Raw genomic sequence first — 25,502 nt, 5'->3', positions numbered from 1 at the left:
TTGTCTCTTTGTGCTCTATGACTCTTTTATTGTAATGACAATTACATAGTGTCATGATTGGGATCAGGTGTAGCCCAAGTTACTACAAAGTATTTTGTAAAAGAGCACTTTTGGCAGATTGTTTTTGCTCCTGTAAAATGACAAAATGAACAAACAAAATCACCCTTTAATAGTAGTTTTCTAGTCCAGGAGACCTACTATTAGAACAAATAAGATAATCCTTTATTAGTCCCGCAGTGGGGACATTTACAGGATTACAGCAGTATAGTGCAAACAAGAGACATAGTAAAAAAACAAGATCAAAACAAGTATTATAAATAAGTAAATAAGTAATACAACAGTAAAGAATATTAAATAAATAAAAAAGTAAAAAATCCACAATAACTAAAATGTTATATATACAGACAGAATAATTGTTATAATTGTTGTGCTGTAATATTATATATACAGACAGAATAATTGTAGTATTGCACAGTGTATTATATTTATTTATATATATTATTAAAATTTAGAAGCTTCTGCCAGTTGTTGGGATATTTGCAAAGACAGTTTGATGTATAGTAATCATTTTTACAGTACAGGAACTAAGTATTATACTTAATTATACTTCACATTAGCATAATCATGGACCTGGAAATCGTGAAACTTGTCAACCCACTGAGTTGACAGTGACTCAGTGTAACGAGTAACGACGTCCGGTGGTTGGACGTCAGTTGTCTTCTTCTATGGTCATCACCGGCGGCCATCACAGTAAGTTTAACACACAAAAGAATAAGACCCGTAGAGAAAGATGAATAACAGCTGCATCTTATTTAGAGTCCAACTAGTATATATTGAACATACATATTAATTTAAAATGTTTAATATTTACTATTTAACGTTAGCGTAGGTTACGCCAACGTCTTTTCAAATTCACTAGCTTAAAAGTTCCTCTTTTGCTAACGTTAAGTCACGAGCTAACGTTAGCTTTGGTTATTAGCCGCGGGCTAACTGACGTCTTGGAGTTGGGGGATGATGTAAGTTGTTTCGGCTAATTTGAACAACACTTTTGTACATTTTTTAATCATGTTAATAATAATATAATGTTTTCTAGTTAATTAACACGGAGCTGAAGCTACATAGCTTGTTCTGGTGTCAGTGTACAAAGAGCAATATATACATATATACTGTAATATATACATATACATATATACATGTTGTTTTCCTTGATCTCCAGCCCATTTCTAGAGTGAAGGATGGTAATATATACATATATATACATATATACTGTAATATATACATGTTGTTTTCCTTGATATGCAGCCCATTTCTAGAGTGAAGGATGGTAATATATACATATATACTGTAATATATATATATATACATGTTGTTTTCCTTGATCTGCAGCCCATCTCTAGAGTGAAGCATGTCATCGTTCCCCTCAGCGTGTACAACCCTCCATGCATCCCCTTCATCCAGAGAACACCCCTGTGACCTCGGCGGGGTGATTTTGAGCCACGGCGGATGTGTGACGATTGATCACGCGCAGATGCTGGGACCTGAGCTCGGTCTGGCGGAGATGTCCGAGGTTGAGTGCACGCACCTGCAGCACCTCATCCAGGCTCAAATGGAGGTACACGTTGCCCCTCCAGAGTTTCCCGCCGCCAGATCTCACCCAGCTCCTACGGTGACGGTTAAAGACGGCAAAGTGACGTCCCCCAGCCTGACCACTCAAGCCATCGACCTGTCGACGTCGACGGATGAACACAATCAGGCGATGCCGGGAGAGAAGACACCGGCTTCTCACGGAGAGGTCCCGGGTTTCGTGCTGGCCAGAGTCCGAGGCGAAGACAGCCCGACTGAACTACGTGCCAACAGCAGCACGTACTCCAGGTCCAGATCGGCTGCCAGGGTTTGCTTGGAGAAAAGGTTTAACACCCTGTCTGCTGACACCCCGAGACAGCAAGATATTCAGTCTGCAGTTCTCAGCAAGTAGGCGTCACTAACATAGTCTACTGCTGTTTGTTAGTAAATATAGCCCCATAATGCTCATTTCTATGGAATGTGCAAAAATGTCCGTTGTTGGGTTTCAGTTTTTTGACGATGCTTCAGCAGTCTGCAGAGGCTCAAGAGGCCGTGATACACTTGACCACTGACAGAGACAATCCTTTTGAGGTGTCCAGCCCATATGCAGGAGGTGTATTTAACACCAACATGTGTGAACAAGTATGACGACACACAAAATATGCACCGTCTGACGAGCTTGTATAGGAACTCATTGTTCAACCCTCTATTTCCCTGTTTCAACCTCAGGTGATGGGCCATAATCCTCATATGGTTGACCCTAACAAGCATCAGGGTTTAATTAAACCCAAGTTCTCATTTAACTTCCGCCCGGAGAGGGTTGTTACGAAAGCTCACTATACAAGTGGCAGCCACTCAACAGAGGAGCAGCAGTTTGTGACCCCAGGAGGTAATGATCAGTACTCTAAACCCACTCTTCTTTCATACGTTTGTGTTTTTTTGTCGTTGCTTTGTGTCTTGATTTAGTCTTATACGCTCGTGTTTTTCAAAGATGACGCGGCGACACCGGCTGCCTTCAAAAAGCTCAACACCTCTCGACCCAGCAAGGCCGCTTCGGCCCGAGAACCGGGCAGCAGCACCTCGAAAAGAGCTCGATCTCATCTGTCACTGATCCAGCGCAGGGAGGTACACAACAGCAAGGAGAGGAAACGCAGGTGAGTCACAGTCTGTGACATGCTCCTATGACATAATGACCCATAAATATGAATGTACTTTTTAATCAGAATGTGATGTTTTCTAGTCACAGTCACGTTTATTCTCTTGGGGTGTGAAAAATAATGTTAGTATAACAAGTGTGTAATGCAAAACAATAAACTACTTTTATAATTGTCATAACATAGAAATATTAACTATATATATATATTGTTTATGGTAGCCTCTGAACTCTGCTCATCATGGTACAGTCCCCCCCCCCTATTATAAAAGCTATTGGATGCACTCACTTCCTGTTTGTCAGTTTGAACTCTTGACTCTCTCAATAAAAAGTCATAATATGGTAAGTCATTAAAAAAGTCAGTATAGTATGTCAGAAAAAAATGATAAATAAGTCAAAGTATTATGTCGGGGAGTCTATGTTCCGATCCGTAATGGGCGGCCCCAGACTCAGACCCAGACTCAGAGTGTGGAGGAATGAAGGATTTCTTGTCGGCTGATGAGGACGGGGAGAGTCTGAGCTCTGAGGTCACGGTAACGAGCTGCTGAGGCCGGTGGGGGAGTCGGAGGATTGCGATTCTGGAGACGCGAGGAAAACGGGTCAAAGTTCAAGTAAATCAAACCTCACAAATAAATAACTCGTACGCATAAAACAGAGCGGCCGAGAGCGACGAGGATATGGCGAAGAGTTAGGAGGAATGTCATGAAAAGTACTATCATAGTATGTCATAAACACTCATCATATATGTCATTTGAAAGTCATAGTATAGTATGCCTTAGCATGTTTTACAAGTTAGTATTTCAGGAACACGTCATAGTACAGTAGGCCATGAAAAAGAGCAATATAGTATGTTTCGAAATATAGTGTGTCATTAGAATAAGTCAAAGAAAAAGTTGTTTTATGTCATAAAAAGTCATAGTATCGGATGTCATTAAAAAGTCAGACTCCAGTATGTCATGAAGTGGCATTGAAATATAATATATTATATAATTATATAATATGAAAAATTCCAGCTGGGGACCTTTGTTGCGTGTTAGACCCTCCTGTCCCCCGATGTTTCCTGTCTCTCTGTACTGTGTGCTGTCTCAGGCTGCTATGCCATCAAACTGTCCCCTCTGGGACTCGAGACCTCAGGGTCTAAAGACCGTGTCGGTGAAGTTTGAGAGACGCCGATAATGGCGTACGCAACGTCTTTGTCTTGTGCACAGGAAGATGATCCGTTTGTACTGTGACGAGCTGAACACGCTGGTGCCATTTTGTGAGTCGGATACAGACAAAGTGAGCACCCTGCAGTGGACCACCACCTTCCTCCGATACATCAAGAAAACATACGGAGACACCTTGAAAGAAGTGAGTGTGTGTTGAGTTTGACTTCATCCTCCTGCAACTGAATCATTTGAGACTTGAAACCCTCGGAGCTGCTCTTGCTGCCTGAGTAAGAAGTAATGCAGATGAACTTTATTATTTTACTGTGATGGCTCATCTAGCGTTGCAGTCTGTGCTAAAAATCTTGGCAGCGAAGTGAAACAATCCACCACATTATGTTCACTGTGTGCACCACCACCACCACCACCACCTGGAGTAAAGGAGGGGGAGTCTAGACAGACACAGACTAATAATAATAAGGTATCGGTACTATCTGTCATCAGCCACAATCATTTGCTTCACAGGAGTTCCAGAAGGCTTTCGCTGAAGGCAAAGGACGCTTTCTTAAATCCAGCCCTTCTTCAGGCCCGGACCCAATCCACCGGGAGGAGGAGGAGGAGGACACGCTGAGCGTCCCTCTGTCGGTAGAGCAATGACCCTTTCACTGCTTCATCTCCACACATCAGCCAGATATCTGAGGACCTCTGAACTAAGCCTGGGTCGTCCCCGTGAGGCCCGGCTGTGGGTGAGGTCAATGTGTGTCGTCACATTTTAACTGACAAAAAGCATCCTTTTCTTAGAGGAGCTCTGCTTCTGACTATGTAACACATATTTAGGGATGCTCAAACACGGCTGGTTTTCTCCAGCTGCATCTCAAAAGCCACACTGCATCAGCTGATATATTCCCCCCCCCCACATTGTTTATGAAAAGTCTTTTCCCAGAGCCATACACAGGTGGCGCTGTTTCCCTTTCTAATGATTTGATTCCACCTCTTCAGCTATCATACATTGTTTTATTATAAGTACACCTTTTACATGCTTGATTCAAATGTTTTTATTTAATGTTTGCAAATGCACTGAAATACTTAAGTGTTGCTACTGTGTGAACGAACTGGGTTACTTGATCGCCATGCGTCGGCGTATTACTCTGACATACTAGGCTGTTCATTTGATGTGTAGAGAAGAGTAATGTTGTACTGAAAAGTGGCTTTATTTGTTCTTTCTTACAACATGTCGCTGTAGCATCTTACTGTACATACAACAGTCACCCACAAATAATAAATAGTATTTAAGGTCATGTATATTTAATAGTTACAGCACCGGTAGTACACAGTGGATGTGGTCATTGTAGTTTAAAAAGAAAAAAGAAAGGAAAAAAAAAAAAAATACTGCTAAGATTATTAAATTTATTTTACAACGTCTGATTTATGCATCCACCAAGTTTTATTTTGTTTTTGATTCTCAAATCTAGAGACTTCACGTGTAATTGAAAAAACAAAGAAAAAGACTATAAAATGTTTGGTTTTTTTGCATTAATCTACACAATTTCTGGGCACCTTGGTACTTGTTTTTTTATTACTTTTACATTAATACACACACAGCTCCTCGACGGGGGCTTTTTGCCTCCGTCGCCTATTTCCATATCTTACACCGTAAGCTCGTATGTTGAGGTAACACCTGTGAGTAGCGGGCCGTCATACATGCACATTCACTTCAGAGACAGGCGCCGTTGGTTTTTTTAAGAGTGTCATCTGCCAGAAGGATGTTAACCAAGGTAACCGGGGGGGGGGGGGGGGGGGGGGGGGCATGGAAACAACATGTACAAAGTTTTTATACACCAAAGGACTCGTTCATTTCCCAGCTGTTTGTAGGTCAAGTCTTGTTATGTGATGCTGTAGTATATGGAGCGATGTAGTTGATCTCTTGGGACTCTTCTGTCCGATTCATTCGTCTTCTTGATGTCTCTCAGTTGTCACTCCTGGGATGTTCCTCTATCCCTCTCAAAATATCACCTGTTTGATGTTACTCTCCCCATCTTGTGATACATGTATTTAAATAAAGAGGACATTGTTGGGACCACTCTTCCTTCCTTCCTTCCTTCTTTCCCTCACTTATCACCCTCCCTCCTTCGGGGTGGATGGCATCAGGAAGTCGCGTTTAATGGTTTTTGGGGTTGGAGGATTTCCCAGCGGGCGACGCTCCCTGGCAGGCTGTTGTGTCACAGATTCCAGGAGGTCCCTGGTGCCCCGTCCTACCCACCCTGCCTGACTCTCCAGGCTCGCCCGGGTCTCCCGGAGATCCGTCACGCCCGTCTTTGACTATTCCAGGTACTCCCGGTAGACCTGTGGACAGCGTACAGGGCGTGAAGGCAGAGCGCCGCGGTTCTTTCAACAGGTTTGTAACAGATTCATATTTCAACAGGAGAACAATATTGGTCTTATTGGATAGGTTTGACGTGAGTGAGGTTTATATGTAGAGTATAGCAGCTTTAAATCTGCTAGTGTCTAATCAGAGTACTCCTGAAGGCCACATACCTTGGTATCCTTGGTCTCCAGTGGGCCCATCAACAGCTTTGCCAATGGATCCCTTATCTCCTTGTTCACCAACATTACCTGTGAAGATTCATCATGAGTGGTGGAAAGTAACTTGTTGCATTTATTACTAAACTACTGTACTTTACCTTTACCTGACTACTTCCATGTTATGCTACTTTATGCTCTTACTCTGCTACTATTTCAGAAGGAGATATCGTATCTTTTATTAGAATAAATATGATACATTTACAGAATACTGGACGCTGTTGTAGTGGTTCCCAAAAGGTTCTCTAAACGTTTTCGCTAAAATGAATGTTCAAGGCCCAAAGAGATGGAATCATCCAAACAAAGAGAACAAATGATGCAAATTGAAACAGTAGAACTTTTCTTAGATGACACCATTGTACAACTGATGACCCAGTTTTTTTTTCTGCTCCTTTCCATAGATCTAAAGAGCCAGTACCGATTCCACTCGTCATACCTCTGGGACCTGGGTCTCCGAGTTCTCCTGGCAGGCCTCTGTACCCTGGCGGTCCACGTTGACCTGGATGCCCGAAAGAGCCGGCGACTCCCGTCTTTCCCGGAGTCCCCGCGGGGCCGGGGCGGCCCACCATCCCGGGGGCCAGGGGTCTCCGGAGGTTAGCCGCCAGCTGTGCAATCTGGTCTGCGTGGTAAGAACAACAGGAACAGGTCATTTATCCAGCTCCGCTTTTATTCAACACTACAGGAAGAAAAACAACTGATTGATGAAGACGTCTCACCATCGATCATTGAGCCACACAGCTCTCTGATGTGCTGCTCGCTCGTCAGTTTACCCTGAAACACAAGTGATTAAGGCATTTTTAAAGCGTAGGCTCATTCATTAGAAAACATGAATATGTGTCAATCAATCACAAGCTTTTTACACATTCAAATAAATAACAAAAACACTCACAGGTACACCTGTCTTTCCTGCAATTCCAGGCATGCCCTGCTCCCCTTGGAAGCCCATTACTCCTGTTTTTCCTGGAAGTCCTCTCGCCCCAAGCTCTCCTTGTGGACCCGTCACGCCCTTAGGTCCAAGTTCACCCCGCTTTCCTTCCTGTAATCAACAACAACCATCTGTTAAATAACATTACATTTATTTTATTTTTTTTTGCAAAAATGAAGAAATTAATTTTCTTCCCAAAACTGGAGCTAAAAACGTCCATAAAGCCTCACGATGTGATCGTTCTAACAAACACCAGCCAAGGAGCAGAGTGGGTCTGTTGAGACGGCGCGGGGGCGGCTTCATACGCCGTCGTGATGCTCGATAATTACTCCAACGAGCCAACATTAAATGAGACCGCGAGAGTGAGGCTCGCGAGTGCCGTGTCTCTAATTACATAAATTGCGCCGCGGCTTAATGCGACTCGTCTCTCCCCTCGTGGCGGCGGCAGCGGCGGCAGGCGAACAGGCCAATAAAGCCGAAGCAGCGATACCAAACTCTTAATTAATCCTATTAAACCTGGAATGTGAGGCAGCGACTCTGACGAGAGAGTGGGCACCAGCGTGGAGCGGGGGCTCCATCTTTAAAGCTCAGTGAGGGAGTCGACGCAGAGGGAGTTTGGAACAAACTTGTGCCGCTAATTAAACCCACTCGCTACATCTGATCCAAACTCTGTTCTGTGTTAATGGAAGAACGTCTACTGCGGCTAGAAGGGGAGCGGATCTATTCAGAGTTAGGAAACACGAGTGACAAAAAAACGTGAATGAAAACATTGATGTGACTCACCGCTCCTTTTTGTCCGACTGGACCAAAAGGACCCTGTAGAATAAAGAGTTTAACAGAATGTTACACAGCTGTGTGTGTGTTGCACCTTTCCTACAGCAACACAAGTGATACAATAAGATACATAAAGCACTTTACAATCTAAACACGCAGTGACAGGAGACCAAGGTAAAGACGTGTAATGGGTTCTCTCCTCCTGGTTCTACTCAGCAGTCGAGCAGCAGAGTTCTGAATCAATTGTAAAACCAATTGCTTGCTGACAAAGTAATGAGTCCCCGGGTCACCGATACTGCGTGTTTGGATTCTGATCAATGTGAAATCTAAGAGAATACTCACAGGTTCTCCGTTCTCTCCTGGTAGGCCGTCACTTCCTGCCACGCCCTGAAGAGACAAACGACAAAGATGATCCGAATCATTTGATTCAACGAGTTCTAAGAAAAGTCTTTAATCTCGCGAGCTGATAAAAGACTTTCAGCGTCGTGATTGAGATTATTACAGAAACTTCAAAAAGCTGGATGAGGGCGTTCGGCGGAGATCACACTGTAGTTAAACTGGACCAGCTTGAACTTAAATATTTACCATGTCTCCTTTAGCTCCATAAGCTCCAACGGGACCCTACAGGGTTGAAAGAGAGAGAGAGAGAGAGAGAGAGAGAGAGAATAAATGAGACCCATGTAGAGATATTTGTGGAAGGCCGTCTGTGGCAGAACGAAGGGGGATGAAGGGAAGTGAGGTGGGCTGGTTAGAGGGGAACCAGCAGCGGTATAAAGACCGGCTTTGTTCTGGCCCCAGATTGTGAACAGGAGGCCTGTTTGTGTTTGAGCTCTCTGCCGGCTGCAGTTTGAGTTCATACCACCGAGGCGGAGGTGGGCCGACCTGCGTATTGACACACGGTACTGGATAGGTGTCTCTGTGTTTGTGTGAAGACATGAAGTTAAAGTTTCATGTTTGTATTCTCAAATCTGAATATTTGTCTCGAGTTCTTAGTCTTACTCCAGATTAAAGGCTTTTGTTATTTGCTAACATTAAATAGGCGACATGACTAATTGATTAATTGAGAAAATAACTAGCAGATGAGTCAATAATAACCAAGACAATATATTTGTTATTATTATTATAAGAAACCCAGATACAGCATCATGGATTATGTTGGACGATGTTCAGCCCTGGGACACGTTTTTATATTGTCACCTACGTCAGACTCACCCTTTCACCAAACTCTCCACGGATACCTGTTGGACCCGGAAGACCTGGATCCCCCAAGGCTCCAGTTACCCCCTGTAGTACACGACACACACACACACACACAGCCAGTGAGTAAACTGAAAAGGGAAAACTGATAGTGGTTGGTGATGTCATGCAACTGACCTGGAAGCCTTTGACTCCCTGAGGTCCGGCGATGCCCGTCGGCCCGATGCCTCCCTGTTGGGAACAGACACATTGTCATGTAATCCTACCAGGAGGAGCTCACAGGAGAACAAACAGGAGAACAAACTGGAGAGTAATGGCATTTCAGAGATGCAGCGCTGAAAGAAAACGGCCGTGATGGTTCGTGTAAAGCATGAGTCATTATGTGAGAGAAGTCTGTTCGCTTCTATGCTGTTTTATCTGTTTTTCTTCTCCTCGCTGCAGGGTCGTCTGTGGAAAAACAAAGACCTCTCTGTTCATGAATTCCTCCTTTATCAATACCTGGCCCTTCATTGCTACCTCCACCTTAGCAAGCCTCTGAATCAGACGCAGTAGCGTACCATTAACTTTGAGGGGCAGGATCTTATTCTTCAGCTGCTATAGTTTCATCTCCTCTGTGTTTGTGCTTTACACTTCAGTCGTGATGCATTCAAACAGCCTCGCCGGTTGTTAGAACGGCGCCCGTTAAAGTGTCGGAAACTGAGTCTGCAGCAATTTGACAACAGACACACGTTGCCTTCGTTCACAGTGGAAGCGTCAACTTACAGCCACTCCTCTGGGCCCGGCTAGCCCCCTCTCTCCCGGGACGCCGACATCGCCCTGAGGGAGGAGACCAAAGACGGCAAGTCAGGAAAGCTCAGAGTCCAGACTCGACATTAAGTGACATGACGGAGAGGCTGTGACCCCCCACACACCCCAAAAAAAAAAGCCCATCAGATACATACAGGAATACCTGGCTCTCCATAGGGTCCTGTCTCCCCATCCTTCCCTGGATCACCCTGATTTTTAAAAGACAGGAGAAGATGAAAGTTGTCCTCCGTGATCCTAATATCATCTTTACGGTTAAACTTGTATTTTGTTGTAACACTCACAACTTGTCCTTTATGCCCCTTCGTGCCAGCCTTTCCTTGTAGACCCTGGAATACAAAAATATAAAGAGTGTTACGATCAAACGGGGGAACGAAGGATTTAAATATCATCCTTTATCATCAGTTAGACACCCAAGTCTGCTTCAAAACACTCACAGGAAGTCCGTTTGGTCCTTTCTCTCCGACTACTCCGTGGCGTCCAGCATCACCCTATCAACACAGACAACACATCAGCTCTGCTCTCACAACACGGTAAAGCCCAAAGCATGCAGAGAGGAAAAGGTGGAGCTTACCTTCTCGCCATCTAATCCTGGCGTCCCATCTTTGCCGTCTCTGCCGGGGATTCCCTGTAGAAGACGTTACAACATGAGGTGACGCATATTAAAACAATCTTTCATTAATGTATATAAGTTATAATCAGATATGCACTTACAGGCTCCCCTTTGGGTCCAGCTCCTCCGGGACCTCCTTTGGGGCCAATTTTGCCCTGTTTGAAGGACACATCAAGGTGTCATTTACACGTCTTCTACAGACTTGTGAAACTAATCACAAACTGAAGTATTTGACTCACAATTCCTCCTTTGGGTCCTCTGAATCCCTGCGGTCCTTTTTCTCCCGCGTCGCCCTGGAGACATCAGATGAAACACACACAGCTATTCATTGATGGGACCAGCCGTCTATTCAGCATGTAAACTACTACCGAACGCTTTGTTTTATTAATTTTGTGTGTTACAAAAAAAAAAAAAAAAAAAAAAAAGGAGAGACTCACTGTCTTTCCAATGACGCCAGCGATGCCATGTTTGCCTCTGAAACCAGGCAGGCCCTACGGACAGAGGAAGGTCAAAGGAAACCAACTGTAAGTACACAGATCCAAAACGTCTGCACTGTGAGGGACGAAGAGCGGAACAAGGAAGGAGCGGTCATGGTCTGAACGTTTGCTTACTCTGTCTCCTACGGATCCCATTGTGCCTTGTAAACCTCTGAGACCGCGTGGGCCCTGAAACACAGCATCAGAGAAGCATCATGAAGGCACTGCGGGCGAAACGTATGGGTGAGGTAACGCAAGTCGTGAGTCCTCTTTGTGTAGCTCACCTGCAGACCCACAGTCCCAGGAATACCCGGTGGGCCGGATGGACCAGCGTCGCCCTAGAGACGGAACAGGAAACCAAATTACAGAAAGTAATAAAAGCAATATTTTACACATACTAGGTTTATTCTATTCTTAATAAAAAAATAACTCACCTTCTCTCCATTTTTTCCAAGCTCTCCCTTGTCTCCTTTATGTCCCGTGTGACCCTACATGAGCAGAAGTACAGACAGGAGGCGTGTGCATGAGGACATGTGTCGTGGGTGACATCAGCTCTGAACAAGGACCACGACGGACGCTATATTTACCTTGAATCCCGGCATCCCGGAAGGACCAGAGGGACCAGGGGGACAGATAGCGGGACACTGCAGAGGACAGACACGACACATTTAAGGACTCTGCTATCGGTGTATTGAAGGGGGAACGCATCTTCAGTTTACCGTCGTTACGCCGCTCTCATAACTTACCAGAAGGTCCCCGCTGAGATCCTGAAGGGTCCCAGGAAGACCCTGACGGAGGAGGAAATGACAACACACATTAACACCTCCCTGTGAATCCACAGGCATTCAACGAGAGATCCACTGGGTGGGAAAAAAATACAGTCATTGAACCAGCAGCGCCGGTTTATCAAGCAACGTGAGGAGAGCTGCACTTTACCGGCGGTCCGTCAGCGCCGGAAGGTCCGGGAAGTCCTGAAAGACCCTCAGCACCCTGAGAGACGGATCAAGAGCAGCGAGGTTAGGAAGCATCTTCAGCACGTTGGTGTAAAATAAGCGACGAGAGGTTTTGTTTTCCTCTTGATTGCAACAGCTCCGCTAAGTGAAGTCATGCGCTCACAGTTATTACAATCAGCTGTGATTGTAGAGGAACACTTGAAGGATCCTTCCACTCCAAACACACCATTATTGTCACTTCACTCGGATGTTTGAACTTCACCGTGCAGAAGTTTGACGCTCGACGGCTGTTCTCTAATCAGTCCGATGAAGGAGGAACGTTTCTCCGCGCTCGCTTTAAATCTCACTTTAAATCCCACGAGCGAGATTTAGTGACATCGCAGCCAGCTGGTGACGTCACGGTCCAACGCGCAGCTTAAAGCGTTTCAGGCGTGAACCCGACCCCCTCCAGCACACCGACACGTTTCGATGAACGAGGAGACTCTGGTTGAGACACTAACTGAACTTGTTATTCCAAGCAGAGTATCTCAAAACGTGTGTGGGGGGGATTTTTAACTCCTCAAATGACTTCAACGTGGTAGAAAGTAGAAGTTCAATAATACTTCATTTGACCACTTCCTGCATTAGTCCACATACTGATGTGTCCTTCCTCTCCAGTGGTTATTCTTATCCTCCTGCTCCTGCTGTGTTATCTAGAAATTTAGGGCAATGTTTAAAAAAAAAAAAAAAAAACCCAGCTGGAATTCAAATCGGCATCAGATTTACTGATCCTACTTCGCCACCATTTCCTCGTTTCTCACATAATAAATTAGGTCATAAAATAGAAAACAGTAATTATTCGACTATCTCGTTGAGTCGGAGGACAGGAAGTCTTAAATCGGGGAGATCGGACGGATACTCACCGCTGAACCTCGTGGTCCGACTCCGCCTGGCAACCCGTTGGTTCCGGGTAGTCCCTGGAAACAAAGGACAGCGCCCGATCAGAGGCCATGACAACATGTCGGGACGACGAACAAAAGCTACAGTGATGTGTGGGAGAGGATACAAACGCATCGCAGTCTCCATCTTTCTGCACATTAGAGTGACGTGAGAGGACAGCGCCGGTTACTCACTGCAGCTCCTGTTCTCCCTCTGCCCTACGGAAGACACAGGAGGACAAATTAAGTCACAAACACCGAGGGGACGATTCGATTTGCTCACAACATCGACAACCATTGCGGTCGATGTTGTGATGGTTGACCGTCAGAGGACTGGAGGAACGGCTGCTGTGTTCCTCCGTGAGGTTTCTGACGTGTTACATGGTATGTGGGGGTACTTACAGGAGGTCCAGCTGGCCCGGCAGGTCCAGCGTCACCCTGTAGGGAGCAAGACAGAATGTCACGATCAACCTCAGGGACGTAATGAAACCAAAAGGAACCACGGGCCAAAAAGACGTAAACCCTGAACCCTCAGGGACCTCACTGACGTCACCTGTTAAAGACTCCGTGTGCAACGTCACGACGCTATGAATTGTGGATAATGTCCCCAGGCAAAGTGTGTATAAAGGGCTGAAGAGGTCTGAGTGAGCCCTCAGACACCTGAAACCCCATCGGACTTTGCAGGACCGCGCCTCAAGACTCTGTGAGTGTGGAGATTTGGGACTGGGGCCCTTGAGACCCGCGTATGAACCCTTCTGAAGAGTAATTGTAGAAAAATCGTCTCCCCGCTCTTAACGTTCCTCTACCTGCCGCTCTGCTTCCTGGATGGGCGGAGCCTCAGAGTCAGTAAAGGCAGCCAGCTCACCTGTGGTCAACTCTATCGAGAACAAAGAAGCCTGCTGGCCTCAAACCTCCAGTAGGTTATCTGTGTATATGATCATGTGTGGGAGAGTTTAAATGCATTCATAGCAGCTTCAGGTCTTCAGGACTTCTTTGTGTACTGATGAAGTTTCAGTTTGTGTAGTAATTGTTTTCGATGTTAAACTGCCTTTGTTAGATTGTTGATAGTTAGAGTTTGGAATTATGATGCACAGATTCATATCCTTTGTTATGCTTTCTCTTCTGTTGTCAGATAAACCAGTTGAAGTGTCCCAGAACGACAGACTGGACTGGATCTCCTGCCTTCGCTCATCTGTCCCAACAGACAAGCCTCTGGGTCAGTAACAATCCTGGAACCAGACTGTCCTTAATACTGCTGACCCATGTGTGGAAGTAATGGACATTGTGCTACATTTAGATTTGTATTTATTTAGTTCTGCATGCTTAGCCTACTAATGGGGGGGGGCTGTTATTTAACAGTTATTGTGATGGTGGTAACTATAAGGCTTTGTGTGTGAATGTGTGTGTGTGTGTGTGTGTGTGTGTGTGTGTGTGTGTGTGTGTGTGTGTGTGTGGTGTTTGACACAATTGCTCGTCACAGTTCGTCTAGACACAACGATGAAGAGCGTTGTTTTGCAAAAGTTGTCTTATTGTAAGTCAGTGTTGGAGACACTGCAATCAAATATGTTCTTTAGGAAATAAATTAATATGAATAATAATCAATTGATGAAATAAAAAGAAATATGATATTTCTGCTGTAGGCCATGAGAAAGTGGAAAATCCCCAAAACGTTGCAACTTATTAAAGTAGCTGAGATGAGTAAATGATCATTTATGACTCCGCTTGTGTATTTTGGTGGCTTCGGTAGTCCCTCCTCCCTCACAGCTGTGTTTGTGTCGTCTCAGAGGTGAAAGGTCAGAACAACCAAGCGTCACACAGCGATGCTACTTATTCGCCGCATTCCTCGGCGTGCAAACGAGACAACAGAGCGTTCTGGCGCACAAACCGACCGATGTGGGGCAGCTGGACATATTCGGCAGATGAGCCCGTAATTACAGAGAAATCTGTATTGTGTTGTAAAAAAAACGACCTCGTCGTCACCGATTACTGCGGCACACCGGCCTGTGCTCCGTCTCAGACTCCACCAGCTTGATCGACTCTACGGCACACGGCGGTGGAGTAATCTCAGTAATTAGGGACACTGGTTGACGCAGGCGTCCTCATTAGGGTTGGCTAATTAGTTGAAGTGCTAGGAGGGGGGTGGGGTGGGGGGGGTTTATCTGACAGTGAATTTGCAGCATTACAGCAGAGGTCCTTTAATCTTCATTCCTTCATATCTTATATTTAATACGTGTGGTGACTCTGTCTTCTCTTGCTCTCTCAGAGGACGTATTCGGGTTTCCCTCGGCATCGGGGCAACAAGATCACCGTCCGCTACAAGTCTCTCAGGTTGGTGGGAAACTGTGTGCATTCCAGGTCGGATTAGGGAAGCGGCAAGAAATGAAATCCCTCATTAAAAACACTCCCACCAAGAGGGTGAGCCGGCTAGACAGATCCATGCTGACAGAGGAGAAGCACCGGCCCGGTCCCCGTTAGACCCGCTCTAAAAGTCCTCAGCACCCAAATCAACATGCAGAGTTTCTGCATTGATAGTGGGGGCAGTTTAAAGTAAGGTCATAACATTCTACCGGGTGCATCTTTTAAGCGTATCCTCAGCATCCCGGAAAGATCAAAAGACTAAGACACACTTACCGTTTCCCCCGAGGGTCCATCCTTCCCAGCGGGACCATCGGGACCCGTCAACCCCTGAAGAGAAAGAAAGCACATGACACCATTGCCTCGTGCTCTGCTGGTATTTCAAAGGTCAATTCATTTCACTTTCATAACGCTCTGTTTAAGCACCGATCCCTGACATTCCTTGACGAAGACGAGTGAGTAAGAATTGTCGCTGTGTTACTTACGTCCACCCCTGGAAGTCCTGGCAGGCCTGGTTTTCCTGCTCCCCCTGGTATTCCTGATTTCCCTTTGGGACCCTACACACAGATAAAGATTCATGAAGTCGTGCGCAATAAATCAATTCTATCTACGCAACAGAAAGCAAACAAAAAAAGGGAGTTTTTACTTGTGTGAATCAAGGGTTTATGGGTAGAGGCGGTCTTATGCTGAGCTGAGCCCTTTGAGACAAATCTTATCTTTGATCATATCGGGGACTGTACCAAAATCATTAAGGGGGGGGGGGGCAAGGGCAAGAAAGAGGAAGGGTATTCTGATTTTACTTCTGGCTGATGCAAATCAATTTTTGGGGGGAGCATGGACGGGTCTTTTATTTTATTCTAGTCCTAAATTTACATTTTATTTCAGGCATTCTATGAAACATGTGCAACAGAAAGCTCCTTGTATCAGGATTCTATTATTTAGTACACTGGTGGAACACAATCTATCACTCTTGTATTATTCTGACGTGTGTGTGTGGAGGTTAGTGCAGCTCTTTTTCAAAGTGCTTTACAGATGATTTACAAGACGATGGAGAGAAGATTAAAAAGACTAATTAACCTTATTGACTTAAGAGAACTAATACAACACTGACTCAGTGGCCCGATCATTTTCATACAGGCTACATAAAACTTACTATTTTCCCCGGTAGTCCAGCAGGTCCAGGTTTGCCCTGTTAACGAGGATGGAAAGGAATGAAGTTAAAACGTGCGTTTTGTTTATTGGATGTACACCGCCACCCAAATACCTCCAGAGTGCTTCATTCAAGCGACTGAAGCTCGTGGTCTGCTTCAGCACATAGGATGTGCAGTGACTGGGGGAAGAACGAACTGACGGGTCACGTGAGCAAAGCTCCGGTCTGGTTTGTTCGGGGGGGGGGGGGGGGGGGGGGGGCCTGGAGGTGCGAGGTGAAACTCTAGATGCTCTCACCGGGTTGGGGAATGTATCAATGGGCTCTCTGTGAGCCCGGAGTTTACTGGACTCACTAAAATAATCACAACTTCACAATTCCTGTCATTTTTTTTTTTTTTTCAAATAACAGTAACATTTGACAAAAAAGCCAGACGTGAATATATAACAGATATAAAAAGGGAATTACTTTGTTACCAAAGTTGTTCTTTTCCACCCGGCTTCCCTGTAATCCAATTTCCTCTTATAACTTGTGCAAATAACCATAACATCATATCCTACACACCAGCTAAACCCCCTTAAACAGTTGGTTCAGTCCTGGCAGCTTCAGTTTCAGTGGCCTGTTCTTGTATTGTCAATATTTACTGACAAGATAAAATGATGTAAAGCCGCACATATCAGACATTTTTATGAGTTATTGACCGGATAAAGAAGTGAAGCTTGTCACAGTATGAATATGATCTTAGCTTAATTGGAGGTTTAATAGGAAAGGAAAAGTCACTGGACAGTTTCTCACCTACAGAACTCCATTTATTAGAGCGACCCTTAAACCCTGCCTACCTGACATCCACCATTATCAATTCATACTTGGAGGCGGGGCTTTGGGAGGAGTCAGTGCGATAAAAACGAACATCTAGGAACATTTCAGCCACATGTATGCACAAAGAAAACTCTTTCTACCAACGACATCTGTGAATTTCAAGGTTGAGACCAAACTACCACTATATAGAGACTGTGGCACAAATGAAAAAGTATTCTAGTTCATGGTGATCTTGATCTGTAGTGTAACCCCCCATGTTTCTTAAAAGAGGACACTAGATCAGTGAATCACTCACAGAGAGAAAATCTCTATTCAACTGAGATTTTAACATTGTTTTTCTTATCTACTGACTGGAGTTGATTATGTCTGAAAAAGGCAGAAGAAAGAATTATGAGGCGCATTCATTTTAAAGTAGAAAGAAGCTGTTTGTGTGGAGTCTGGTCAACTCACATCAGTGCCATCCTTTCCCGGTAGCCCTGCGGGTCCTTGGGGCCCAGGAGCTCCTCTGGGGCCCGGCCTCTGAAACACAACATTTGGACAACGTCAGGCATCCGAACCCTGCATTATGCTTCCTCTGTTCCTTCACCACCACCACCACTACTCCGTTATCCGACAGCAGCGTTTGTGGTTTGACATAAACCGAAATAAAGTAAAGAGGGATGACAAATTGACTGTATGATAATGAAAACAATACGTAAGATTTGAATTAGGACAACATTAAAAAGTGCTAAAGATATATAACTTGATATTAAATTCAACTGCAACTCCATGAACTCTCCTGGTGCAAACAGGCGTGCGTAAAGACGCGTTTAAGCCCCCCCTCAGGCGCACGAGGAAGCCTGAATTAGATAATAAGAAAGCGCAAATCAGTTAATTCGTAGTTCATCTAAACAAAAATAAACGCAATTCACTGAGGACTTTCCAAACGAGCTCCTGCTCATTGGAGCCTGAGGGGAACAGAGGTGGCATTGTGCGCCGTGGCGCTGATCTCCAATCCGCGCATTCCACAGGTTCAGAGGAAAACATAACCCCGACTTCACCGAACAGTGCGAAACGCGCAGCCACCTGCACACAATTAGGCTGCTGTGGGAGAGTCAAAAAAAAAAAAAAATAGGCCTACAGGAGCGGAGAGACAGAAGACTGGTCCACGTTCAGAACCAGGAGCACTGTGAGATATCATGGAAAGCATCAGGGCGGTAGAGGTGGAGAGCACGCAGCTCGGGGCTGCAGCAGATGTAACAGAGAGCGGCTGTCATCAGCGCAGTGGACATGCTTTAATACCAACACATGGACCCGCAGGGGGACACCACTTGTTGTGCAATAGCTCCGTTAATTCACATTAAACGCTCCCAGAAGGAAAAGCGCAGCACCCATCGAGACGAGGTGCAGGCGGCGGTTGACGAGCCTTACCTGGGCAGAGGATGATGTCAAAAGCTGGCACAGTAAGAGCACCCAAAGCGCAGAGAACACCGCCATGGCTCCTCCGCTCGCCCTCACAAACCCCGAGTCTATGCGGTAAAAAAAAAGGTCAAATCCCCGGTTCCCGGTCCTCTCTCACGTCCCCCCCAGCGTCCGCAACGGAGCCTTTTCCTTTACCTCACGGCGCGCAGCTCCCGAATGGCTTTCTCTTTTTGGATCCAGATAAACCCGAGCCTCCAGCCGAAGGGGCTGAACTCAATGTGGCGCACTGTACACAGGGGTGAGGAGGGTGAGGAGGAGGGAAGGGAGGGAGGCGAAACAATTTCGGACACCGAGAAAGTGGGTTGAGCTTAAAAAAAAACAACGTTTAGATGTAACCGGGTTTAGTAAAGTGACCTGAAATACTGTTTCCAGGTGTGCAGAGTTCTAAAAGGTTATTTAATGGTTGTGTCATTGTGCAGAAGTACAATTACTTAAAGGGCCAGTACTCTCTCAAATGTAATAGGATACACGCGTTGATAAGGTTTGGCACATCAAAAGTGAAGCAACACAGGCCAAGACATCCTGCCCTGAATCTGTCAAGCTCCAAACATACTGGACTTTACATTTCCCACAATGCAACTCAGCGGCAAGTCTTCATTTTTGTTGTAGGCCAACCAGGAAGTTAGCGTCGTTCCCAAGACAAAAAGCAAAAAAAAAACAGGATTCTTCCATTAATGGACCGCTTGGTCAGAGAAATATCAGATAATACAGAAAAATCCCATTTTCCTGAAGCCCAAAGTTGTCTGATCACATAACGATTAAAGAGAAGCAAACGCCCACAATTCAGCTGCTTGATCAAGTGAATGTTTCGTATTTATGTTAACGATCACTGTCAAAATAGTTCTGATACATTTTATGTCAATCCACCAATCTGAACACTACCCGAGACAACCATCACACTATGGGCCACAAAAACCAACATAAAGGAATAGTTTGCATCATTAAATCATAAGTCAATATGGAGATTAAAAAAGAAAAGCTGAGGTCCAATTCCTCTCTCATGAAGGACGAACAGAACCTGAGCGCTACGCTCCGTCGATCTATAGATAGAGGCTGGCATGAACAACGCAGCCCAGAACCAGCAGTACCTCTTACCGTCCTTACTCACCAAACCGATCCAAAGTCCTGAACAAACGGCGCCACGTCAGTATCTCTAAATTCAGCTTCTTTCTTCTTCCCTCGGCTGTGAGTCACTGAACTTCACCGTTTCTTTGCTGAGGTAGAAGAAGATGTTTCTGACTATATGCTGCCGTCTCAGCAACAGAATCACACGCTGACATCTACCACCGCGTTATTCTGAGAATACGACTGAAAAACAGATTAATTTCATAAAAAAAAAAAACTTCAAAAAAATAGTAGAACTTTATTTTGCTTTAACAGCCAGTTGGGGAGGAAAAGTCATATATAAACAATTCAGCACTTTTGTAAAGTAATTACCATTTTCATTATGTAAATATCATAGCTTTAATAATTAATAGTGAAATTTAAGTGCAAATATAAAAAGATGCATCAACGTACTCGCCCCGGCTTTTACATTTTCATGGACTTCACTCATGTCAACATACAGCGGACTTTAAATCATAAAGCTTTATCACAGTTATTGTACAATCAAGCAGTCTAATCACACCGCCGGCAAGGAGCTCAGTTGTTCCAACTTGCCGAGTCTTCATGAGAGCGTACAGATTGTGCAACATTATTGAAATATAACTTAAGTGACATTCAGTCTTTACTCTATTTGAACAGCGGGGGGGGGGTCCAGCAGAAACACAAACCAGTACAGCTCATTTTACTCACACATTAAACAGCCCAAAGAGGAAAAAACTAAAAGAAAAAAGCTCTTCCAATTAATTATTTTTCAGTGCAAAAACAATTATTAAATTGTGAAAGTATTAAGGTGTTAAAAATACTAATTGATATACATTAATAACGGCGCTCGTAGAGATATTAAATATCACAACTACGTCAAAAAGGAAAGTCTGGTGATATTCTGTTTGTCGACAAATCCCATAAAAAGACCAAAAACAATGAATTTATGACTCGTCTGTATCCGTGTACCTCATATGAGCAACGATGTCGCTAACATGCCCCTTCATCACAATAACTAATAATATAACACACACACACACACACACACACACACACACACACACACACACACACACACACACACACACACACACACACACACACACACACACACACACACACACACACACACACACACACACACACACACACACACAAAACCACTTCTTGCTCCCGTTTTGAGTAGCATTTGACAAGAACTAGTCACTTCCTGTGAAAGGATTTAGACTTAAAAACAACCATGAAGTCAATATTTGAGGATTCATGTGTTCAATAAGAATCAACGGACTTGTTGGAGCGGAGAGTCACAGATAGAATAAAAGGAGCCAGAAGGCTTTGAGGGATCAGCGAACGCACCGTTGGCTGTGGGGAGACTAGACGGCTGGCACACGCTGGCTAATAATGCTAACATGTTAGCCTCCCGTTGGTTTTCATGGGACTTGTTGACGAGAACAAAAAACATCTAGAATATCATCAGACTTCTCCTTTAATCTGGTCTGATGGCCCACATTTAGCAAACGAATGAATTCATACTCGTTCAAAGTGAAAAGAATTGATAACAACCAATATAGTAGAAATAAGGCCCAGGAAGTATTTTTTTAAGTCATACTCTGTCCCTATAGCACATTTAATTTAAGCTCAAATTTATGTATTTTCTTCAGTCATCCAGTTTATTCATGAACTCTTCACATTTTGGTCCGAGCTCGAGGGGTTCAATTCCATATCGACGTCCTCCGACTCCGTCCCGTTTGTCTGTTTGTCTTTGTCGGTGCTCATCGCAGACCCGTTTGTTGCCGAGCCATTTGTTGCCGTCCCATTTGTCTTCGACGTTTCCTCCTCTTCCTTTTTATCTGGCACTTGATTAAAATCAGTCCTTGGGATTTTTTCCTCTCTTCCAGAAGAAAGAGCGGGCGAATGTTTTGAAGTCTTAGGGGGCGTCTGCACCGGGGGGCTCGTCTGCACCGAGGGGCTCGTCTGCACCGGGGGGCTCGTCTGAGCGCCGGCCTTCTCCTCCATCGGCCCGCTAGCGGAGTCCCCGGCGGCGCCGTTGCTTTGCAGCTCCTCGTCATCGTCGTCTTCTCTCTTCTTCTTCGGTGGTTTCTCAGTGTCTACGTCCGCATCCGTTTGCATATCGTTGTCCGGTTCCTGGGCGGCGTCCTTGGAGTCGGCGGTAGACGCGTCCTCGCCGTCCGCACAGGGCTCGTTCTTTGCCGTCACAGAGTCGGGACTGGACGACTGATCCATTTCATCGACGTCGTCCGTAGAGTCATTTCCATTCCCCAAACTCTCATTGGATTCTGCGTTTCCATTTCCGACCGTCTCTGCTTCTGCTTTAGTCTCGGGGGACGCCCCGGACGTTTTGTTTTTGTCTTTACTTGCCGTTTTATCGGTTCCTTTCGGAGCCTTCGTAACATTGTCCAGTCCGTCCTCTTTTTGTGGCACAACCGCCTCTCCGTCTTTGCCTTTGCTCCGTGAATACGCCTCGTCTTTTCCATCTCCGTTCCCGACCGCGTCGGATCTCTTCTCCGCCTTCCTGAGTTGTTTCTGAATCTTTCTGGGACACCACACAAACTTGTCTTTTGGCTCAAAATTAAAGTAGGCAAAGCGCACGAGCTCCTGGCGCTTCTGCTTGTCCAGGACAGCAAACAGGAAGTAGTCGAGCACGCTGCGCTTAACGCTGCTCAGGGTCTTCTTGACTAGAGTCTCTTCCAGAAAGAAGTGCACCAGAGGGGCCTGGTAGTGCTCAAAGCCCAGCTCCCCCAGGCTCTTCAGGATGCGAGTGATGCGCAGGTTGTTGTGCATATTCCTGCGAGAGATGAAACAGTTGAAGCCGAGATTACAAACAGACACACGTACATACAGACGTTGCATATATACACACACACGAGACAATTTTTAAATATTCACCGCTCCAGGTTTCCAAATCGCTCCTTCCAATTATCTGCTCGCTTCACTTCGCCCGTCTCCTTGTTGACCAAACGCATGCCGTAGAAGCCCAGCATGAGTTCATAGGACTCGACTAGTCTCTTTTTAGCCTCCTCGTTCTTCTTGAAGGCCTGGTGAGCACAAACAGAGGCGGTATAAATGGGAACAAATCACAAGTAACATGGGTCAGACATTGGGATTTAAAGACTAGTGCTAGTGATGTTAGTAGAAATCATTTACATCACACAATGCAATATTTCTAGTAACTAATTTCATCAGATACGCAGCTGTCAACCTCCGTTTCAGTACTTTTTGAGCACTTTTCGCTTTTCTAACATCACAGCATCTCAAATACACATTCAACTCACTGGATGACATTTGATTTCGGCTGTGCATTCACCAGATATGACTCTTTATGTTGCATAAAATGGTCAAAATTAATTTGTTGTTTCATGTTGTGCACTGACCTCAATCTCTTTCTTGGTGAGTTCTGAAGCCATGTAATTAACCCCCGGCTCTCGCAGCGGAAACAACCTTAAAATGTCAGATGATTTAAAAAAAAAAAAGGAGAAAAAAAAAAGAGAACAGAAAATGAATCAACTTCTAATGAAACGATTCTCTCATTCAGTGACGAGGACCTCAGCTGTCCAGAGACGTGCTCATAACCCAAACATAAAATATACTCTCAGTGCTTCATCAAACACCACCAACAACAATCATAGTTTTTCTTTTCTTAAAAACAGTTTATAAGAAGTTTTCTAACTACTACTATTCACTGTTTTTAAAAAAGCACACTCTTTGCTTAAAGTTACGACGAGGAACTTTAATTTTGCGTTGATTTTGGCGGCTCCTGTGGACATAAGCGGTAGTGTTTCTGAGCGCCAGAGTCCCTTTAAAAAAACCTCTCATTTTACTGTAGCAGGGGTCTGACAGTCTGCTACAGGCAGTCCTGGTTCTGGTTCTCCCGTGCCCCACTTCCCTCCAGATTGCCCAGCAATACGGCCTGGGCCTCCCAGCAGCGCGGCGCCGGCGTTTGGCTCCAGAAGTTTTTGGTGAAACCTGCAGGATTGTCATCTCATTTTGCACTGAAGCCTATCAAATAACTATCGAAACAGCCAATCTTCCCGCCGATGGTCTCGTTTATTCTCGTCGGGTCAGATAGAGGCATCGGTTATAATAAACTGAGAGCGTCTCATGAAGTTCCTCACAGTAACTTTAAGAGTGTGCTGCATGCTTCCCACTGCAAGGTCACCAGATTATGACGACAGTGGCTTTACAACCCCAGACTGAACGAACACACACACACACACACACACACACACACACACACACACACACACACACACACACTACATTACCACTGAATGTAGGAGTGAACTCTCTCCAGTCGCTTGTAGTCATTCTTCCACTCCTTCAGAAATGACTCGATGTAGATATCTGCACCGGGCGATAAAGAAAGCATCGTGTCACTGTACGGACTTCACCGAACATTTAGAATGTCTTGTGAGAATATCTTGACACGTTACCATCGGGAGCGGAGGGGAACTTATTTAGATAAAACTGAAGATTGTTCATTTTGTCTTCTGAGCACTCGTCATCTGTAAGATTCTGAACAAAAACAAAAACACATAAATATATAATTTGACGTGTCTCAGCGATGCTGGACTAGATGCATTGGGTTTCTGTGCTGTGACTTACTGGGTACCCTCTCCTGTAGGTCTGCATGTCCTTTGCTGCCCTCATGTTTCTGGGCGTGTGATGCCACTGCAAATAAAAGTGAAAGTGAAATGAACCTGCATCCGTCTCAACGTTACATACACGCACTGTGAGACATGGACGCAACATTATTTAGCATTAATGCAGCCTAGTGCAAAAGAACTACGACAAGCAAGTGTCGTCATTGCTAACGACACCACGACACGTAATGTAGCAGCAAAGCTGGCGATACAGTAACGTTACAAGTTGACCTATAAAAAAAAAGGCCAAGCTAATCCATTTCACACAAAAAATGGGGTTTAACACTTAATTTTAAAAAAGGGTCTATTTCGGCTATATGTTACACAGTACGCATAGTACTCGCCGTAAGCAGCCCAGCGTAAATATAACGATATATGGCGACTTATAGCCCCTCAAAGTAAGCTAACGTCAGAGGCTAGCTAGGCTAGTTAGCAAGCCTGCAGCACAAGAGAGGCAAGCACAGCTACCGTTAGCGTTACAGCCAGGTGAAAAAGCAGTGAGCTACAAGTCAACGTATTCACAACGCCGTGGCGTGATTTTAGCCAAGCAGTGGTTCGGCCGAGTGATGGCGATAATGATAATAAAAGCGCGTACAGTTAGAGTCCAGCCAGATTTGTTTTTGTCTTGACATGACCGACGCGTTTGGCTCTCTCCGGCCGGGTCGTCTCCATCACTCTCTGTGTCCCACGTCGAGTCGTAGTCACACACACAGTCGTCCTCCATGATTTAAGACTAATAACGTGACTCGGCTACGGCTAAATAAATAAAACGTGTAACCCGTGTTAGCGCTATTTGACGAAAGTGAATCACATGTTCAGGTTAGACGAGGACGTTCTCTGACCATCATCCGTCTCTCTGGTCTACCATCGTCA

General features: G+C 45.0%; 3 protein-coding genes across 5 annotated transcripts; 1 reads left to right on the top strand and 2 right to left on the bottom strand.

The window, feature by feature from the left end:
• Positions 1-712: 712 nt before the first annotated feature.
• On the top strand, positions 713-5,132 carry LOC137886966 (transcription factor-like 5 protein). Of its 2 annotated transcripts, none has more exons than XM_068729703.1 (7): positions 713-750; positions 1,387-1,971; positions 2,073-2,205; positions 2,293-2,452; positions 2,555-2,717; positions 3,925-4,066; positions 4,387-5,132. In XM_068729703.1, exons 2-7 carry the CDS (start codon positions 1,406-1,408, stop codon positions 4,516-4,518), a joined length of 1,296 nt encoding a protein of 431 aa, XP_068585804.1. In that variant the 5' UTR covers positions 713-750; positions 1,387-1,405; the 3' UTR covers positions 4,519-5,132. The 2 variants fall into 2 exon arrangements, with proteins under 2 accessions (XP_068585804.1, XP_068585805.1); XM_068729704.1 differs by lacking the exon at positions 713-750 and adding an exon at positions 811-1,016.
• Positions 5,133-5,650: 518 nt separating this feature from the next.
• On the bottom strand, positions 5,651-19,086 carry col9a3 (collagen, type IX, alpha 3). 2 transcript variants are annotated; one of them, XM_068729688.1, is made up of 33 exons: positions 19,018-19,068; positions 18,832-18,929; positions 17,872-17,940; positions 16,609-16,644; positions 15,941-16,012; positions 15,732-15,785; positions 13,503-13,538; positions 13,296-13,319; positions 13,086-13,139; positions 12,167-12,220; positions 11,977-12,018; positions 11,818-11,874; positions 11,665-11,718; positions 11,515-11,568; positions 11,366-11,419; positions 11,192-11,245; positions 10,994-11,047; positions 10,856-10,909; positions 10,716-10,769; positions 10,579-10,632; positions 10,426-10,470; positions 10,279-10,332; positions 10,100-10,153; positions 9,515-9,568; positions 9,353-9,424; positions 8,726-8,761; positions 8,483-8,527; positions 8,150-8,182; positions 7,331-7,477; positions 7,158-7,212; positions 6,878-7,060; positions 6,397-6,474; positions 5,651-6,204 (listed from the first exon to the last, which is right to left on the bottom strand). In XM_068729688.1, exons 2-33 carry the CDS (start codon positions 18,895-18,897, stop codon positions 6,020-6,022), a joined length of 2,037 nt encoding a protein of 678 aa, XP_068585789.1. In that variant the 5' UTR covers positions 18,898-18,929; positions 19,018-19,068; the 3' UTR covers positions 5,651-6,019. The 2 variants fall into 2 exon arrangements, with proteins under 2 accessions (XP_068585789.1, XP_068585788.1); XM_068729687.1 differs by having other exon boundaries at positions 18,832-19,086.
• A 1,139-nt stretch (positions 19,087-20,225) lies between these two features.
• Positions 20,226-25,502, bottom strand: ogfr (opioid growth factor receptor). Its single transcript, XM_068729696.1, has 7 exons — positions 25,225-25,502; positions 24,592-24,657; positions 24,420-24,501; positions 24,252-24,330; positions 23,361-23,427; positions 22,876-23,024; positions 20,226-22,774 (listed from the first exon to the last, which is right to left on the bottom strand). The coding sequence occupies exons 1-7, from the start codon at positions 25,351-25,353 to the stop codon at positions 21,643-21,645; spliced, it is 1,704 nt and encodes a 567-aa protein (XP_068585797.1). The 5' UTR covers positions 25,354-25,502; the 3' UTR covers positions 20,226-21,642.

The sequence above is a fragment of the Cebidichthys violaceus genome, unplaced genomic scaffold (genome assembly GCF_023349555.1).
Source record: "Cebidichthys violaceus isolate CVI_PGR_0920_01 unplaced genomic scaffold, fCebVio1.0.p SCAF_47, whole genome shotgun sequence".
Classification (NCBI taxonomy): domain Eukaryota; kingdom Metazoa; phylum Chordata; class Actinopteri; order Perciformes; family Stichaeidae; genus Cebidichthys; species Cebidichthys violaceus.
The sequence above is the reverse complement of the archived record's forward strand: the minus strand, read 5'-3'. Positions and strand labels throughout refer to the sequence as shown.